The 18,509-nt window shown below is 48.0% G+C and overlaps 1 protein-coding gene across 1 annotated transcript in view; it reads left to right on the plus strand.

Moving 5' to 3' along the window:
- Window positions 1-18,509, plus strand: part of Galnt18 (polypeptide N-acetylgalactosaminyltransferase 18) — a 339,876-nt gene that overhangs the window by 169,767 nt on the left and 151,600 nt on the right. The window contains exons 2-3 of the mRNA XM_046438133.2: window positions 538-730; window positions 17,068-17,234. Coding sequence (XP_046294089.1) covers window positions 538-730; window positions 17,068-17,234 — 360 coding nt within the window. The remainder of the gene's footprint in view (window positions 1-537; window positions 731-17,067; window positions 17,235-18,509) is intronic.

Genomic DNA, 18,509 nt, shown 5'->3' on the forward strand with positions numbered 1-18,509 from the left:
AAGTGTAGCAGGCTGAGGATGGCTTGGCTGTCACCTATGTCCTATTCCCTCTCCCAGTGGACAGAGCCGCAGGAGGCAGTGTGGTTGGAGTGATCACAGCCAGCTCATTGCCACACAGCGGAGCTAGCCATCTCTCAGCATGACCAGACAGGGCAGAGGAAAGACCCCAACCAGCCAGCTCTCAGCATGAGGCCTGGAATAGGAAGGGTTGCAGGGGAAGGTGTGCAAGCTGAGGAAAGAGAAGCAGAAGTCCATGCTGGAGCCATGGGGCATCAGGCTCACATCCCCCAGCCCACTGGCAGACCCCGATAGATGTATTTCTACATCCCTATGTCTCGTGGTTGTTGGATGTATGAAGGGATGTATTCGTGGATGAATGGATCATTGGGAAGCATGAAATTTTCAGTCTTCCCTCACTCACCAAAGAAGGGGCTAAGTTTGTTGTGACCCAAGACCATTGTGAGGAAGGGAAAGTTGTTGTCGTGGCATATGCAGGGGTACACTCTGACCACTGTCTCCTTGTCCCTTTTCCTCCAGAGGCTCCTGCAAAGCCTGAGGAGGCAGAGGCTGAGCCCTTCACAGACTCCTCTCTGTTTGCACACTGGGGCCAGGAGCTCAGCCCCGAAGGCCGGCGCGTGGCCCTGAAGCAGTTCCAGTACTACGGCTACAACGCCTACCTTAGTGACCGCCTGCCCCTCGACCGGCCCCTGCCTGACCTCAGACCCAGTGGGTGAGCACAGTCAGTGACGGGGCCCTTGTCAGACCCGGGAAGACGGGTCCTCACAGTGCTGGGGACAGAGTCAGGACTGGGCGTTAGAGCTTTGGGGGTCCCTTTGCTCCTTTTCCCCTTGGAATCTCAGTCTCTCCATCTGCTGGGCAGGGGGAGGGCTTCCTTCTATTAGGGATTGTAAGGATTAATAACCCAATTTACTCCTTGAGGGCACTAGAATCATCTGGCATTCCCGCTAATATGTCATTTTAACCCAATTAGTTGCATTTTTATGAACAAATTTTTTTTTTCCCTGTAAATTAGTTTTTTAAAGTACATCCATCTTCCAGGGCTAACAAGTCATTACACCCGACAGAGAGTCTGTCTTGACTTCTCTCTTTGTTACACAAGGATGTTCCTTTAAGGTTCAGTTAGAATTTTTATGACTCCTAATTATTAAAAATGTGGGCACGTACCAGAGCTGGGAAAATCTCATTAACTCCTGTGTGCTCCCCCACACCTTCTTTTGCCCCCTTTCTCCTTATTTAAGAAATTTTCTTCAATCTGCAAATCATAGCTGCAAAAACTCTTCTCTGGAGTTTTTGGGAAATATCTTGCTGCTGGATTGGGAGACTGTGTTCTTTGAGGAAGAAGAATTTAATTCAGTTCCATAAACACTTAGGGAGCACCTGCTGTATGCTGTATAATTGAGTATGGTGATTCCTTGACCAGGGAGGACATGATCTTCACTTAGATATTATCCAAGAAGTCCTATTCTGTGCCAGCCCCATGTAGGCCCCGGATGGAGCAGTGGATGAAATAGTCAAAACTCTCCGCCTTCACGGAGCCTACATTTAACTTGGTTGGGAACAGATAGTAAACAAAACCAGTCAAATACCTAGCATGATCCAGTAAGTGCTATGCAGAAATTTGAAGTGGGGGAGGGTGACAGGGACCTGCTGGGATAGGAGTCTGGGTTGCAATTTTGGTTTTTAGTGGTGGTCAGAAAAAGTCTAAGATGGGAACTTTGGAGCCGAATTCAGAGGACCCGAGGAAAGCAGCCATGCAGACCCTGTCCTGGGGAGGGGTGTGCCCGGCAGAGGGACTGGCAAGTTCTCCCCTGAGTTATTTGCATGCTGGGCGTGTTTGAGGGGAAGGAAGGAAGGAGGCTGGTGTGACTGGAACAAGGAGGCAAGCGTTGGAGATGAGGTCAGAGGGGCGACAGGAAGCAGATCCAAAGAGCAGTGGTTCTCCATCTTGGCTGCACCTTGGCCTCACTGTGGGATCTTGAAAAACAGTCCTGATCCCAGAGCCGTGTCCCAGACCAATTTAAGTGAGTTTCCAGGGTGACGCTAGGTGCCTCTGTTGTTGAGAGCTCCCGGGTGGCTCCACTGTGTGGCTCAGGTTGAGGCAGCAGGAGAAGGGTTTTGCAGGCTGTTGCCAGGGTGTGGCTTTTGCTCTGTGAGGTGGGAATCCATGGGAAGGCTGGAGCAGGTTAGTGGCCTGGTGGACTGTCATTTTCCAAGGCCCCACTGGTCACTGTGTTACTAGGCTGAAGGGGGGAAGGAAGGAAGCAGGGGGGAGCAGTCAGGAGGCTGCTGCATGCCCAGGGGGAGGTGGGGAGGCAGGGGGCTCAGGACGTGATGGCCAAGCACAGATGCTGAGCTGGGGCTGGATTCTGGAAGTTTCCAAGCTTCAGTTACATGCCTCTCAGCCCACTGGGAGGGCTGCAGAGACCAAGCCTGGGACTGGGAGAGGATCAGGTCTGATGTAGGGGCTCTGGAGAAGAGGGTCTTGGGGGAGTTGGGACCCTCTGGCTCCTGCAGGGGCTTGGCCAGCAGGAGAGCCAGGGACTTTGCAGACAGTCTGGCACAAAACACTGTCCCAGCTCAGTACATGTTTGTCCACAGTTAACGGGAGAACAAGAAGGAAGCCGTGGAAAGCGTGGACCTCCCTACTGCAGCCTGTTATGACCATAACCGGTTGACATGGCTGGGCTTGATAAAGATGCCCTTCACACTGTAGTGAGGGGTGACGAGGGGATGGTGTGGTCTTCCCATTTCAAATAGAGTAAGCTCTGTTAGTCTGCTATTCATCTCTGTGACCAAAATGTCTGACAAGAACAACTTAGGGGAGGAAAAAGGTAATTTAGGCTCCAGGTTTCAGAGGTTTCAGTCCACAGTTGGCCGACTCCATGGCTCCAGGCCTGGGGTGAGGCAGAACATCATGGTGGAAGGATGTGGCGGAGGGAAGCTGCTCAGACCCTGAAAGCCCTGAAGCAGAGGAGTGAGAGAAAGGGACAAAGTAGAATCCCAGGAGCACGCCCCCACTGACCTGCTCCCTCCAGCCACCTGCCTGTGGCTACCACCCAGTAATGCATTCCCATTATTAATTCATCAAATGGAGTCACCCACTGATTAGTCACAGCTCTCATAATCAGATCATTTCACCTCTGAGCACTGCTGCAGTAACACAGGAGCTTTGGTGGGGGGGACACCTCATATGCAAACCATAGCTGAAGCCAAGGAATCAAAGGAGCGAGTGTTGTGTCTGACGTCCCACAGTGGATAAGAAGCCAGGCTGAGCCCTGAACCCGGGTGCCTGCATGCCAGCTGCCTCTGACACTGACCCACAGCTGTGATTTTGCCTGTGCACAATGCTGCTGCTGAGAGCTGACATTCAAGGCCCTTCACCCTGCATTGAGAGACTGTCACCTCCAGTGCAGTGTGCCTGACAGGGGACTCCGAAGGACCCTCGGTGGGCAGAAATCTCTAGTTTCCTCCTCTGCTGCTGGAGGATTTTCTCTCTGCAGATTCAGAATCTGCCCCACCCTTCCATCTGCCCAGGCTGGTCCCCAGCTTTATCTCCTTCCTGTTTGGGGAAAGATGCGATCTGGCTCACTCTGTTACCTGGCTGAGGCAAGGGGTTTCCATACCTGTTGGCCCCTTTTTCTAGACTTTTTCTAGTTCTTGCAGGGGCTTGGCCAGCAAGAGAGTCAGGGACTTTGCAGACAGTCTGGCACAAAACACAGTCTCAGCTCAGTACCTGTTTGTTCATAATTCACAGGAAAACAATAAGGAAGTCACGGAAAGGGTGGGCCTCCCTACTGCAGCCTGTTATGACAATGACGGTTGACACGGCTGGGCTTGTTAAGAATGCCGTCACACTGTAGTGAGGGGTGGCCAGGTGACGGTGTGGTCTTCCAACAGACACAACACTCGCTCCTTTGATTCCTTGGCTTCAGCTATGGTTTGCATATGAGGTGTCCCCCCCACCAAAGCTCCTGTGTTACTGCAGCAGTGCTCAGAGGTGAAATGATCTGATTATGAGAGCTGTGACTAATCAGTGGGTGACTCCATTTGATGAATTAATAATGGGAATGCATTACTGGGTGGTAGCCACAGGCAGGTGGCTGGAGGGAGCAGGTCAGTGGGGGGTGTGCTCCTGGGATTCTACTTTGTCCCTTTCTCTCACTTGCTTTCTCTCTGCTTCAGGGCTTTCAGGGTCTGAGCAGCTTCCCTCCGCCACACCCTTCCACCATGATGTTCTACCTCACCTCAGGCCTGGAGCCACGGAGTTGGCCAACCGGGGACTGAAACCTCTGAAACCTTGAGCCAAAATTAACTTTTCCTCCCCGAAGTTGTTCTTGTTGGGCATTTTGGGCACAGAGATGAATAGCAGAAAAACTGCACCTCCCCTACAAGCCAGGGAGCTGAGCCTTCTCACCCCTCACTGAGCTCCCTGCAGAAGTGGCTTTAGTAAAGGGTGGTTTCTCTTTGCACATAGTTTCTGGCACATCTGCCTCCCAGCTCACGTGCCAAACACACACACCCAAGGTGGAGGGCTGTTGATGAACCACTTGAGACAAGTATGTGCTCAGGTAGGACAATGCCTTCCTTTGTCTGGCAATTTCTACAAGAACATTCCTGTCTCATAATAAGTAAGACCAGACCGTTGCTTGGCTCACCCTGTTTAATTCATTTTGGAAAATATTTCTTCTGACTTTACTCTTATCCTATTTCAAACATTTATAGAGCTGGAGCCATGTTGTTAGGCAAGTGTTAGGTTCTGTATTTACATCAACTCCTTGGCTCCTCAGAGGAACTTTCTGAAGTGGGTACTATGATGGGTCTCCATTTTACAGAAGAGGAAACTGAGGCACAGGGGGGATTACATGACTTGCCCGGAGTCACTAGTGGCAGGGCTGGGGAGGAGCCCAGGCAGTCTGACAACAGAGGTGTCCATCCGTGTCCCTCTCATGGGGGTGGTGGGCCTGTTTTAACATAGCAGCATTTGCTGGCCAGTTTGGGATGGATGAAGGTCTGCTTCTACGTTTTGGAAAAATTGTTTTAGTGAACACCAAACCCATTACCAAGGCTCAGAGTGATTACCTGAATATGGCTGTTGATAGAATTGGACTGAGGTGGATGAGAGGGAGCCCCAGGTTAATGACAGTATCCCAAAGCGCATTGCCACGGGTTCTTGCTTCTGCCTGAGCCCCTGTGCTTCCCATTATTGCCTATTGGCTCTGGGGGTCTCTGTCCCTGGAGGGTTCCTCGGGTTCTTCACGTTGTTCCTGGTGTTCTTGGTTTTGCTCTTCTAAATTCTAACCCTGATGTTGTGCTCCACTGGGTCCTGGAGGAGGAAGTGGATATTCAGAGTCTGCCCCACCCTTCCGTCTGCCCAGGCTGGTCCCTGGCTTTGTCTCCTTCCTGTTTGGGGACAGATGCGATCTGGCTCACTTTGTTACCTGGCTGAGGCAAGATGCCCAGTAACTTAGCCACAGGACACTGCATAACCAGAATGGGAAGAGTTCCTCCAGGTGGTTGCTGGGCTTTGTCAACTTATTCATCCAGAAGATGTCCACTGCTCAACCAGAATGGAAAGACACCAGAAATACATCAGACAGAAATAGCTTCTGGAGTCTTCACTGAGGTCAGCATCCACATGGAAGCAGGTGGGAGGGCAAGAAAACTTGCTGATGACTTCCTGGTGTCCTTGGGGAAGAGTCACCTTGAAAGCCTCTAGTGAGGCAGGAGTCTGGACTGGATGGATGGCCCGTGGAGGCCCTGTCCCTCCATGGCCTCTGTGGCAGGAAGGCAGACCTGGGGGGTGGCATCTCAAAATAGCTCTGCTTTTCAATGTTGACTCCCTTCCCCTGGGAAAGGAAGGACATAGGAACAGGAAGCACACCGTTTTCTCAACCTCATGTACAAAGAGAAAAGACAAATTTCCTTTCCCTGTAGCCTCTGGGGAAATCCAAATGTCTCTCATCCTGCATGGATGTACCAGGAGCAGAGTAGGCCCCAGAGCCACCTGGGGATGACAGGACATCACTGGCCTTTCTGGTGACCCTCATGGGCCTCACCCCATGGGAAGCATTGGAGCTGGGCAGGGATGGCCTTGCTTCTTCCCATGGTGGGATGACATGGAGCTGCAGGGGTAAAGGGAAGAAATACAGCATCCCAACCTGGCTGGACTTTGCTCTGTCCTTATGTCACCAGATGCAGGTGCCAGATAGCCCATGCCTTTCTCTATGTGCTTCCTCCTGCCTCTTACTGTCTACCTCCTTGGGGTCCAAAATAACCCACAAAGGACATAAAAAGGAAAAATATCTAGCCTTGATTGTGGTGTAGACCAGAGGCATGAACATTTGTCAATACTCATAGGACTGTATATTTAAGATCTATTTGTTTTGCTGCATGTAAATCAAAAATTAAGTTTTTGAAAAATAAAAGCATGAGAAAGCCATCTGATAAGTCCTTTGAGTACATGGTGGAGTGGAGGTTGGAGGCACCATCTTTTGGGGAGGTCACTGAGAAGATGCGAGTTGTGGGGAAGGGGATCATGCAGGCTTGAAGCCAGCTGTCCAGCTTGGGGCAATGAGAGAAGCTGGACTTCCTACCCCAGGGAGTGCCCCTGGTGCTATTGTGACAGGCACATATCACATTCTTTCCTGAAAGTTATAGTTGTTATTTCCAAACAGGGGCCATAGGAGAGACTAAGGGATGAGCAACTGCCCTCTGGGGGATTGTGGGTGTGGGTAGGAGAAGAGGGGCCCAGGTCTCAAACTCCAGGGCTGCCACATTGGCATGGCAACTCTGTGGCCTGCCTCCAAAGTAACTCTGGGCAGAGTCCCAGACAGGCAATACTTCCTGACTCTTACTAGATCTTTAGTGCTTCCTGAGCCTTGTCAACAATGATATTTTCTCTCTCTCCAGTGTCCCCTGAGGTCTATGTCCTTCCCTCCCAAGGGTTAGGATGGACTGGCTCTTGGGCTAACAGGAAAGGTTGGGGCACTAGGTATTGGTAAAGGAGATCAGACTATTGTCTGCAGCCCTGAGTAGGAGAGTCTGGGACAGATTCACACATAAACTCTCAAAGGAGCCCAGGTTTGGAGCTGGAGAAATCCTGTACCAACTTCAAAGTGGAAAGTGTGGGACAGGATGAGAACAATGAGAAAGTATAACCCAGAGCCAGGGCATGGCTCTCCTGGGCATCCCCCCAAGGTGGCTATGGGGCACTTCCTGCTAGGATGGTGGTGGCAGCCAAGGTTTGTCTGTGTGGACTGGGGCGCCCTAGAGTCTGGATAGGCAAGACTGGTTCAGTAGTGCACACTCTAGTAGACATCATAGGTCTCTGAACTTTGGGAGCCAACAGTGCTAGTGTCATTGGTAGATAGAATCGTGGTCTCGGGAAGAGGTCCCCATCCTAATCCCCTGAACCTGTAGTTGTACTACATGGCAAAGGGGAAGTAAGTTTGCTGATCCTATGACTTTAAAATAAAAAAAATATACACCAGACTACTGGGTGAGCCCAATCTAGTCAAAAGGGTAATTCAAGGTGAAAGAGGAAGGCAGAATCAGAGAGAGACGGCCACTTGAGAAGACTTGACTAGATACCGATGGTTTGGAACATGGCAGAGGGCCAAGAGCCAAGGAGTGTAGGCAGTCTCTAGATCCTGAAAAACAGATTGTCCCCTGGAACCCTCAGAAAGGAATGCAGTCCTGCCACCACCTAGGGTTTAGCCCTGTGAGACCTGTGCTGGACTTCCTGGCCTCTAGCACTCTAAGGTGATAGATTCATGTTGTCTTAAGCCAACAAGTTTGTCCTAATTTGTCATAGCAGCACCATCAGTACTAGGAAACTGATACAGATGTGAACTGGTGCATGGGATCCTGGGACAGGAAGGGCTCTGCACTTGGTTTCATGTTCCTGTCACTGTTTAAATTCTTAATAACATCTGCATAAGGTACAATCACAATTTCCTTTTGCACATTATGTAACTGGTCCTGGAGTTTGAGTGGATGCTCCAGGTGGGGCACCTAGGATCATCTTGGAATTAGATTGCTGGACCATCAGCTGCCATGGGATAATGATTTACACAAGAACCCCCACTTGCTCACTTACCATGAGCCAGGTGTGTTGTGCACGTGCTTACTGCACATCTGCTCATTTAACCTTATCCTCATGACTCTCTCAGGTAGTTATTACTGTTCCCATTTTATAGAAGAGAATGTACAATATTTGCAAGTTTCAGATTCCTGTTTAAGTTCCCACAGGTGCTACCTGGCAAATCCAGTGTTCCTCGTCACTCCAGGTCATACGTCATCCCCTTGTCCCACCCTTCCCAGGTCCAGGTGAACTTCTCTAATTTGGGCTGTGGTCTCTGGAGAAGATGCAAAAGTTGGTGTCCTCTTTGGCAACAACCTCAAGTCAAAGGGTAAAAGAAACATCTTTAGTGATGACTCTGCTGTTGCATTGAAAATGCTAACTGCACAAACCTGGCTGAGGAAGGATGCTTTTAGCTAAAACACCTTGGGAAAATATTTCTGGTTCTTGTTAATGTTAAGCTCATTAGGGGCCAGTATGATGTTGTTCTTGAAGGAAAAGTAAGCTTAAGCTATATTAATAGAGTGAAATATCTTAAAAGAAGGAGGTGATTGTTTTGTTCTACTTTGCTACTCTGATCATAATTGCAGAAATGGATTTTAAGGCAGAGAGAGGAAGTGGACCATTTAGAGGAAGATAATCCAGGAGAGAAACTGGGTTACATGACAGATGATACTGGTTCTTAGATTGTGGAGTAGTGGTTAAAACCTGGTTGCCTGGACTCCAAGGATGGATCTCTTGTTTGTAGGTTAGGTGACCTCTAACAAGTTACCTGGCTGCTCTGTGCCTTCATTTTCCTATCTGCAAATTAGGGATAGCAATACAAAAACGGAAGTGCAGAACCTGTGGAGTTTGTGGAACACTGCCTGACATGTGGTAGCTGCTATTTAATTTTTATTATTTGGGCCTCTGATTTGTAAAAGAGATGACTTGAGGTGGACCAGATCATGACTTAACTACCTGAAGGACCACTATGTGGATGAAAAGCACATGGTACAGGACTCTGCCCTGGTGATGGAAGAGATCAAGGTCACACAGGGACTGTGGCACTGTGGGACAGGTCAGGTGAAGTCCCCAGAGTATAATTTCTCCCCAGCCACAGAGATCCGGCATCGGGGGTTGAGCCCTTTGGATGCCACCTTCCTCTGCCCCGGCCTTCTTCTGCCCTGACAGTTCTGCTGTGCTCCACACTCAGCTGTAGCTGACTACTCATCCACAAATTCACTACATAGAGACATCCAGTCCCTAATATGACTTTTTCTTCAGAGTTGTCTGACTTTATTCCCTAAGCAACTATTCATTTAACTTCATGGATCCCATATATCTCAGATCTCTAAGATGTTTGGGGAACAAATAGTCTCCCTGCTCCCTGTGCTGGGAATTATTGTAAATGATCATTTTCCCTATTGGCCTACTTACAATCTACATTTATTTATGTAGCAGATCTTTTTCTCTAAATTGGTAAAGTCATTGGAAAGACTGTTTGTTGAATTTCTGCCTCTGGAATGGAAGTTGAATAATTCGATGGTCACATGTACTCAGTGGTTTGCTCATTGATGATTCATGGGCCAAATTCTGTTCTAGAGCAGGCCAGGCCCATTTCTGTTGTATTGTAGACTGTTGAAACTCCCAGTTCTCAGATGTCTGTTATCCCTTCCAACATCTTGCCAGGTCCCTAAAGTCCTGGTAAGTATCCCCACCCTGCCTCCATTATCCCTCCTCCACTCCTCTGGCTCTTGCCTGATCTCATCTTATTGCTTAGCCAGGCAGGGAGTCAATGTACAAACTCAGGGATTCCATTCCTGTCCCATCCTGTGGTGAAGTTCCAGCTCACAGACATCTCATAGTCTGAATTCATTCTACTGCTCATGAATTCAAAGATTCACTCACATGTCCATTCATCCAGGCAACCTGTTTCTTCTTTCTACTCTGGGCTGGACATTGTGCTAGGAACATATGCTGTGTGGATATGTCCTGATATTATATGCAACTTATAGCCCAGTGCAGATACTGAGGTTTGTGCAATAATCACATATAAAAATGCATTGCAATCACATGCAAATGGCATGAAAGAAAAGCAGAAGAGCAGAGGGTTAGAGTCCAGCCCAGGAAATGAAACAAGCTTTTCTGTACAGGGATATGGGTGTGTATTTAGGGAGTGAGGAACCAGACTTATAAGGGTGACCACAGATGCTTGGGGTTCTTTACAGGCAATACAGACCTGTAGCTACAAACACAGAAGCCAACAACCATGCTTTGGAGATGGGTACTGTGGCTCAAAACATCCTGGACAATGATAATCTAACATCCTTTCACTTCTGCTCTAACAATAGCTCATGTCCACATCTAGAGTTCACTCGCTGTCAGAGTTCTGCTTCCTGCCCATCATTTCAGCTGCCTTGGAGTTTTGCTTACTGATTTCTCAGGATTATCCTCCCCATTAGAAAGGACTTGAAAGGGTTATTGGTCCTTCTTTGGTACTATGAAATCTGGCTATACAGAGCTCTGGAGCTAGGCTGCCTCAGTAGCTGACAGATGGCCCAATGATAGCTCCTTTGAGTTCAGAAATCAATATCTGGTCCTATGAGTTATGGACTAAATGGTGAGGCTACAAGGAAGAAGACTTGGAAACCTTTAAACAAGGAGTTCCCAGAATTATTTACCTTGAAAGCAGCAGTGTAACAGGGAGATAATTTTAAGTTCTTGATGTTCAGCAGTGTTTATTGTATGTGTTCATGTCATCCTGCTAGATGTGCTATCTCCTCTTCATTTTTCATGCAAAATGGAGTAACTCCTTCATTTGCCCCTCACACCAGGTCTCTGGGGTGCAGGTGACAAAGCATCACTGTCTCACTGGATGCATCTCTGGTTGGCATGGAGAGGCAGGTGGAGAGTGTCATTCAGCAGGGATTAGGAACAAGCTTTGGAGTCAGATGAACCCAGGATTAAGCCCTGGGAAGTGATTTACCACCTTGATTTATTTGTTAAGGCGGGACAATAATGTTTACTATATAGGATTGTAGGAAGAAATGGAATGGGCTGAAAAGATTAAAAAGTATCTGTGTATCTCTTATGGTTTATGGCTTATTATAGTCAGGAAATGTAAATGTTCACTATTAATTTTGCATAGAGCCCCTGGGCAGTAGGTATAAAACAGAATATTGACTCTTAGCTCCAGAGGTTAGAGAGATGTAGGCACTAACTAGAGGGTAGGAAAATCTTGACGGTTTATGCCCAGTATCTCCACCTTGCCCTCATATTTGTGTTTCATGAAGTCCAATATCCAGAGCTGAGAGGCCTGGGAGTCTATCTAATCTGGAAGGCCCTAGAAGAAGCTAGAAGTGTGCCCAGGTGAAGGTGAAGCCAGAGGAGGATTAGGAGAGTTCTTTAGGTGCAGGTAGGAGGACAGTGGCTGGCACGAGGACACTGGTGTCTCTAGAGGGTTAAGAATGCATTGCTGGTACTGGGCCAGACTCTCTCCCTGAGTTCGTGCTCTAGATGGTCAATGAGGTCAGCTCTCTGTGTTGACTATAGCTGAGAGGGGAAGGCCTCTCTGGAAAAATCCTGGGAAAAAAAGAGGGAAAGGATGGGCCCCTAGGGAAAGTATCACTTTCTTTCTTGCTTTGTCCAGGTAGGTGTGTCCTCTGCAGTCTATGAACCAGTGTAGTTGGGTCCCTGTTGTCGATGTGCGCCAGCAGACAGACCCCAGTTCATGACCTACTTTGATCTTCCTTCTAGAAGAGGTCTGTGTAATCCTCTCACCCCATAGGTCCAGCAGCCTCCATGGGTTATCTGTTCTGATGTCCTGAGACCTTATAGATTCGCTGAGGTTGAGGCAGGAAAAGATCTGCTAGTCTGATGTGGAGGTGCCCGGCTGCAGTGGATGATACCTGGATGCTGCCCTGGGCCTCATCTGGTGGTAGATTGCTAGACTTGGTCTCACTTGGCCCTCTGTGGCTTCCTTCTTCTCATGGGTAATGGCTCTGATGCTCTTGATATAAATTTGTCTGATAAACAACTCAAAACAATCTAGGAGGAACTCTGCTGAGAAGCTCCCTGAGTTACTCCCTGTCCCCACATCTCCTTTTGTGTGCAGAGATCGATACAGTGGAGTTTTATCATGACCATCAATTCCAGCTTATTAGACACCATATTACTCCCCTCTCAGAAACACCTTATGTTTATCTTTAGTGGAAAATAGCTTGACTTTGAACAAGCATAAAAGTAAAAAAGGGAACTTTCCTAGCTTAACTTTACAGGGGAATGTGGCTCTTCACAAAATGAGTAGGGGCTTATATACTTAGGTGTCCTCAAGGAGCTTAAAGGTAAAAAGGCTGGTTACATCAGTGACATATCAGAATTCCACATTCTTGGGCCTTTCTTTGCAGAAGCCAGAGGAGAAGCAGGAGAGTAGGAGCAGCTATCCAGGGCAGGTGGTAGGGTGGCTTTGAATCTGAAATGTTCCCCAAAGGCTCATGTGTTGAGGGTTTGGTCCTCAACCTGTGACACTGCTGGGTGGGTGGAACCCTAGGTGGTCACTGAAGGTACACCTCTCTCTTTGCTTCCTGGTTGCCTTGAGGTGAGCAGCTTTTCTCCACCATGATGTAATTATGCCACCACTGGCCCAAAGCAGCAGGGCCAAGTGACCACAGGCAAATCTATGAAGCCTGAGCCAAAATAAAACTTCCCACCCTTTAAGTTGATTTATCTCAGATATTTGTTACAGCAATGGAAATCTGACTAATGCACTCCACTCTGGAAAAGCCAGGGCAGAGTCCTGGCTGTAGGCAAGCATGGAACAGAGTCCATGGTGGCCCAGTCCTGGAGGATCCAGTGCTGGGGAGAGCATCTCAGCCATGTGTATATGAGGCAAAGTCTTATATGGTTTAGTGCCGGACTGACAGACAAAGCAAGCTGGGTTCTGAAGCAGTTGCACAGGGCTTGAGTCTGGACACCCCCTTCCATGGCAGCTCTGCAGGGCTTGAGCTGTAGTGTTGAAAGCATCTGTCTGGCATTCAGTGTCCTTCAATGACATTGAGCATTGTGTCTAGCAAATCTGTGCACATCTCACCTGACATGCCTTCTTCCCTCTTTGCCTTCTTCCTTAGCAATGTGTTCTGCTTCAGTGTGGAGATGGAGACAGTAACTATAGCTGTGTATGGACGTGGGGTGTGCATGTGAAGGGGAGGGGCATTTGAGAGGGAGTCTATTCAACAATGCCTGTTTTTCAGCCACCGCACTGGGCAGTGGGCATGCAGCTCTGAGCAGGGCTGGTCCCTACCCTCAGGAAGGGTTTGATCTAGTCACAGAGTGGCCAAACAGCCTGGTTTGCTGGGGACATTAAGTGCTAAAACTAATCCCTGGAAAACCCAGATGAGTTGGCCACCCTGTCTAGTCAACCCAGGGGTAAAGGGATTTTTTTTTTTTTTTTTTTGGTGACATTTGGTGTGCAAAGAGGCTGGTTGGGAGGGAGGAAAAGTGTACCAACTGTTTCTGCAATGAGATTCTTCTGTTCACTCAGGAGTGTGGTGCTCCCGAGTTTTGTACAGAGAAGACAGCTTTCATGGTCATTTCTTCCTATAACAATGACATGGGGAGAGGTGGAGTGGCATGTCCATGGTCACACAGGGAGGAAGGGCAAAGCTGGAACCAGTTCCTAGGTGCCTCCATCCTTCCCACAGTGTTCTTTCCCTAAGAACTATCTACCTCGCCTCTCCACTCGCCCAGACCCACTTTCAGTTAGGTATTAAAAAACTGAAGGGGAATGGGAGGTGATGTGGAGAGAGTGGCAAGTGAGTCTCCAGAGAGTCAGCAGGTGGCTGCAGCTGGGAGGGCCTGAGCAGCTCCCAGGAGAGAAGAGTAGAAAGGGAGAATTTAAAGAGGTCAGGGAGTTGGACCTGGAGCGATCATTTAATAACAGTGGAACTGAGCACTTCCAGAAACTGAATGTGAGGAATTGGGGTCATAAATTCAAGGGAAGGGAGGACAGAAGAGTAAGAATTTGCTGGTGGAGAGAGGACCCGAATCTAATTCGGAGGGAGGAATTTTGCAAGAAAAAGGAATAGTCTGAGGTCAGTGGTATGCATGTAAAATGCAGGCTGTATATAAAAGCAAAACTGATAGCTTTGTTTCAGGCCAAAAGTATTCACTGAGTACCTACTATGTGCCAGACCTTGATCTGAGATGGGGAGATAGCACAGTCGCTCTCAGGCAGCTTCATTATAGGGGGAGAGAGACAATAAGCAAGTACATTATGATGCAATAATTAGGTGTTCTGTTATGTACAAAAGAATTTTCATATAAAAAAACCTTATGTTCAGAAGTCTTTCATATGAAAATAGTGATCAGCAGGGTTTATCTTGTAAAACAAATACAACATTTCAATTCTGCTTGGAGAAAGACTGTCAGGAGATGGGTTTGCAGAGACTGGCAGCTTACATCATCTTAGATGTTACTGGGAGAAATTAAAATTGGTCTCCTTGAAAGGGGGAGGTTGTATTGTTATATTGAGGGAAGGCAGTTAACCCTGTCTCTGAAAAACACCTGAGGACAACCTGGAGATGCAGATAGTGAGCTGAGGCTCTGGGAAGTCACAGGACACCCTTGGGCAAGTGCAGAGGTCTAGGGTGCAGGCTTCATTGCTTGGGAAGCAGGGAGGATGGTGAACTTGTACCATTATATTGACCTCACTGGGAGCTGTCCACTGTACTTACATTAAAGAAGAATGATGACCAGGGGCTATTTGTTTGACCAGGTATGGCATCGCTTTTAAAATGCAATTAGCAAGTAGTTTTTGTGTTAATGTTCATCTCCATTTCCATGCCTAAGGAAAGCCCAGCTCTGAGCTTGGTTACCCATCATAAAGAGTATCAACCAGCAGAATTTTTTTGACTGTCAATCACATACATATCTCTTAAGTGCTATTTAAAAATAATTATTCATAACAAGAAACAATTTTGGAAAGAATAGGATGAGCTTAAGGTTCCTGTCTTTCTCCTTCATTGAAGTTCCTCCCTCCCCCTCCCCCTCCCCCTCCCCTGTGTCATTTCACTGAGGTTGGATAAGCTGATAGCCTCTTCTCCAGCCACGGCACTGTCCTTCAGCCATGTGGGACCTTTGCATGACCCACTTTTGTGTGCTATTTAAGTTTCTGATCCAATCTCTCCTCTTCAGAGAGGGCTTCCTGACCAGCCCCTAGAGCAGCTGCCAGGCATCACACTATTCTCTTACTCCATGTGACTTTCATCTCAGCACTTGTATAAACTTGTATCACTTGTTTGCTTCTGTGTTTCTTTCTCCTGTCAAAGTATAAGTTCCATGAGGACAAGGACTTTGTCCACTTTCTGTTGCACTCTCAGTGCCTACAAAGTACCTGCCCGGTAGAAGAGGCTCCATAAAAATTTATTCCATTAAACAGAAGAATGAATTCTACACCAATCTGTTAACTTGGTGGTTTTATTTAAAAAAAAATGCAGGTATGAAGTAAATTTGGGAAAAGGTTCAACTCTTTCCCTCCCCCCACCTCCCCTTGGTGAGAAAGAAGGAGAGCTGGAAATAGAATGGGAGAAGTTTCTGTAAATTTCTGGTAACCATAGAGACAGTGATTTTAGTTTATTAATCTCATGCTCTTAAGCAGGCTGGGGCCCCATGGCGACTTCTCCAAATTGCTCGGCGCTGGTATCCTGCAGCCTTCCTCATTAAGGAAGAGCAGGCCCATTTCTTTCCGGCAGCACTTTAATTACTGACCAGCAGAAGCCTTGTGCTATTACATTCATTATTGCGTGTTGTAACCTGGCTGCACCTCCCGCTTTGGAGCAGTGGAGTGTGGTCACCAGTCCCAAACCCCTGAAGCCATCAGTGGCAGGTGCTGAGTGTGGAAGCCTTATCTCCAAGACCAGGGTCTGGGCCAGCGCTGGATTTCTACTCTACTCTTTCGTCCAACTGTCTTGAAGATGAGAGCTCAGGACCTTTACAACATTGAACTTCGACCTGGGAAGGGCACCAGTGGGTTTCTGCAAATAAAGGCTGTGCTTTCAGGGGAAAGAATTACCCTTGGCAACCCTGGCACCTCTTATTGTCTGGCTTTTCCAGGGGTCTGATTTCAAGGTTATGCATTCCTCTTCCTATGGGGAGTGACATGCAGCCTTTTATGTGTTTGCCTCCAGTCCTTTGGGTAATGGCTTCCTCCAAATAGCTTCAAGGTTTCACAGAGCCTGTGAGATGGCCGGTTGGGACAGTCTCTACCATGGCCATTTCTTCTTCATGGAGGAACCCTGCTACACAACACAGCTGTAGGTGGAGCCTCAACCTCTTTGTGCCTCCGTGTTCATCTGTGAAGGAGACTGGACGTGGTCCTTTCCATCCTTTACTGATGTTGAGACTCTGATGCAGACTTCAGCCCATTTCTGAGGCCAAAGCCCTGAATGAATGAATGAATGAATGAATGAATGAATGAAGGGTTAGGGGTGCTGGCTGGAGGCCTTCTAGAATGGAGAGTAGATTGGGGCCATAGAATTTCTGAGAGAAGACCTACTGCCCTTCTGAGGCTGGTGGCCTAAGGTCCGAATTCACCTAACTGCTGCCATTGTGGAAATACTAAGATTTCCCTTTGGTTGCATTTTCAATCCTGTTGGTTTAGAAATGCTAAGTGAGTCATCCTTGCTGTAAACACCCAAGGACTGCCTGGCAGGTGCCATCTGCTGTGCTAGGTGCTCGGGTACAGCTGCTCAGCTGGAATAGTCACTGACAAATTCACACACAGTTGTGGGGCAAACTCTGGGTAGCTGTGGACCTTTCTGCTGGACAGAAAGGGCTCATCTTAAGTGCATCCAAGAAGAAGTCCTGGAAAGAATCTGGACTCCCAAGCCCTCCAGGAGAGCTGGAGCAAGACATGGGGTGGTGCGCACCTGGGGCAACTCCAGCTGAGTCACCCACGGATCCAAGAGCTTTGCCGTTCTTCTTTCCAGGTGCCGCAACCTCTCCTTCCCTGACAGCCTGCCGGAGGTGAGCATCGTGTTCATCTTTGTCAATGAGGCCCTCTCGGTGCTGCTGCGCTCCATCCACTCGGCCATGGAACGCACGCCCCCGCACCTGCTCAAGGAGATCATCCTGGTGGATGACAACAGCAGTAATGGTGAGTGGGCTGCCCACCCCCTGCTCCCTGACTGACAGCTGGGCAGAGGGTTCAAGTTCAGGTTCTCATTTTCTCAAGGCTTTCTATCCCTGCTCCTTCCTTGGGGTATCACCTCTGAGATGAGAGATTCATGGTAGTCACTGCTTTGGAAATTTCACTGCCATGCCTCCCAGAGGAGACTTTTCCTTACTGGATAACCACTCCCATCCAACACTTTATCCAGTGTGATAGGATAAGACAAAAAACCCTGACCTGCAACCCACTGTGTACACAGTGACTACTGCCCATGAAGCATCATTTCATTTAGTGGTGTTTCTTGGCCTCTGCCTGGAACAGTGTTGCTTGGAGTGGTCTTAGCAGTGGTGGTAATGAGGGTGGGGGCTATTGATGGTGCTCATGGTGCCAATGGGACTTCCTGTATAATTCAACAAGAGCAACAGGGCTGCTACGTGTGTGCCTCTTTGCTGGATCTCCTTTGCCCTATCCCATCTGTCCTTAGCAAGGACCCTGAAGATGCCTTATTAAAGTCTTCACGTCACTCCTTCTCTTTCTCCAACTACCACCAGCTACTCAGTCCCTTGGTGCACATTTCGTGGCCTCTGATTCCCCACCCCTCATATATCACCCCCATATTCTCCAAACTTAAACATCATGTATTAAAGACAATTTAGAAACCAGTGCTCTTGATTGGACCTTTATATGGATGCCCGTCTAATAATGTGTGATTTTTAAAAACAGACTGCTGGGTCACTGGATCATACAGTCCCTGGGCTTGTGTTATCGTTTAAGCCTTTTCTGGTGCAGGTAGTAAATTTCCCAGTGAATCATTTGCTGTAATGAGATGGGCAATTTATGATTTGTTATCAATTAAAGCTGAAACATATCAGATAATTGAAATGCATTTAATCTCAATAAGCGAATTTTCTTTTTCATTTTATCATCATGTAGAAAGAAGTGTAGGAGCAATGCGGGAAGGGAATTTTAGAGCTTTCTGAAGGGCAATGCTCATGAATCACTTGACTCTCATTGTTCCATAGGCTTAAAGAAAGGGAAAGGCATCAAGGATGTCAGCAAGTAGGCAATAGAGTTCTAAAGGCGATTGTCTATCATAGGAAGACAGGAAGGGTTCCAGCTCCCATCCCTTTGGGCTGCCTATCATCTTCTTGCCTGGGATGTCTCCATTCTCTAGTGGCTAACACCAGACCATGTAGGTATCCTCCTTCTCAGCTCCACCTGGGTCTGCTCCCCCTTTATGTCTTACATTGAAAGGATACA

The sequence above is a fragment of the Marmota monax genome, unplaced genomic scaffold, assembly GCF_021218885.2.
Source record: "Marmota monax isolate L192 unplaced genomic scaffold, Marmota_monax_Labrador192_F-V1.1 WCK01_AAM20220418_F8-fsc00061, whole genome shotgun sequence".
Lineage (NCBI taxonomy): Eukaryota > Metazoa > Chordata > Mammalia > Rodentia > Sciuridae > Marmota > Marmota monax.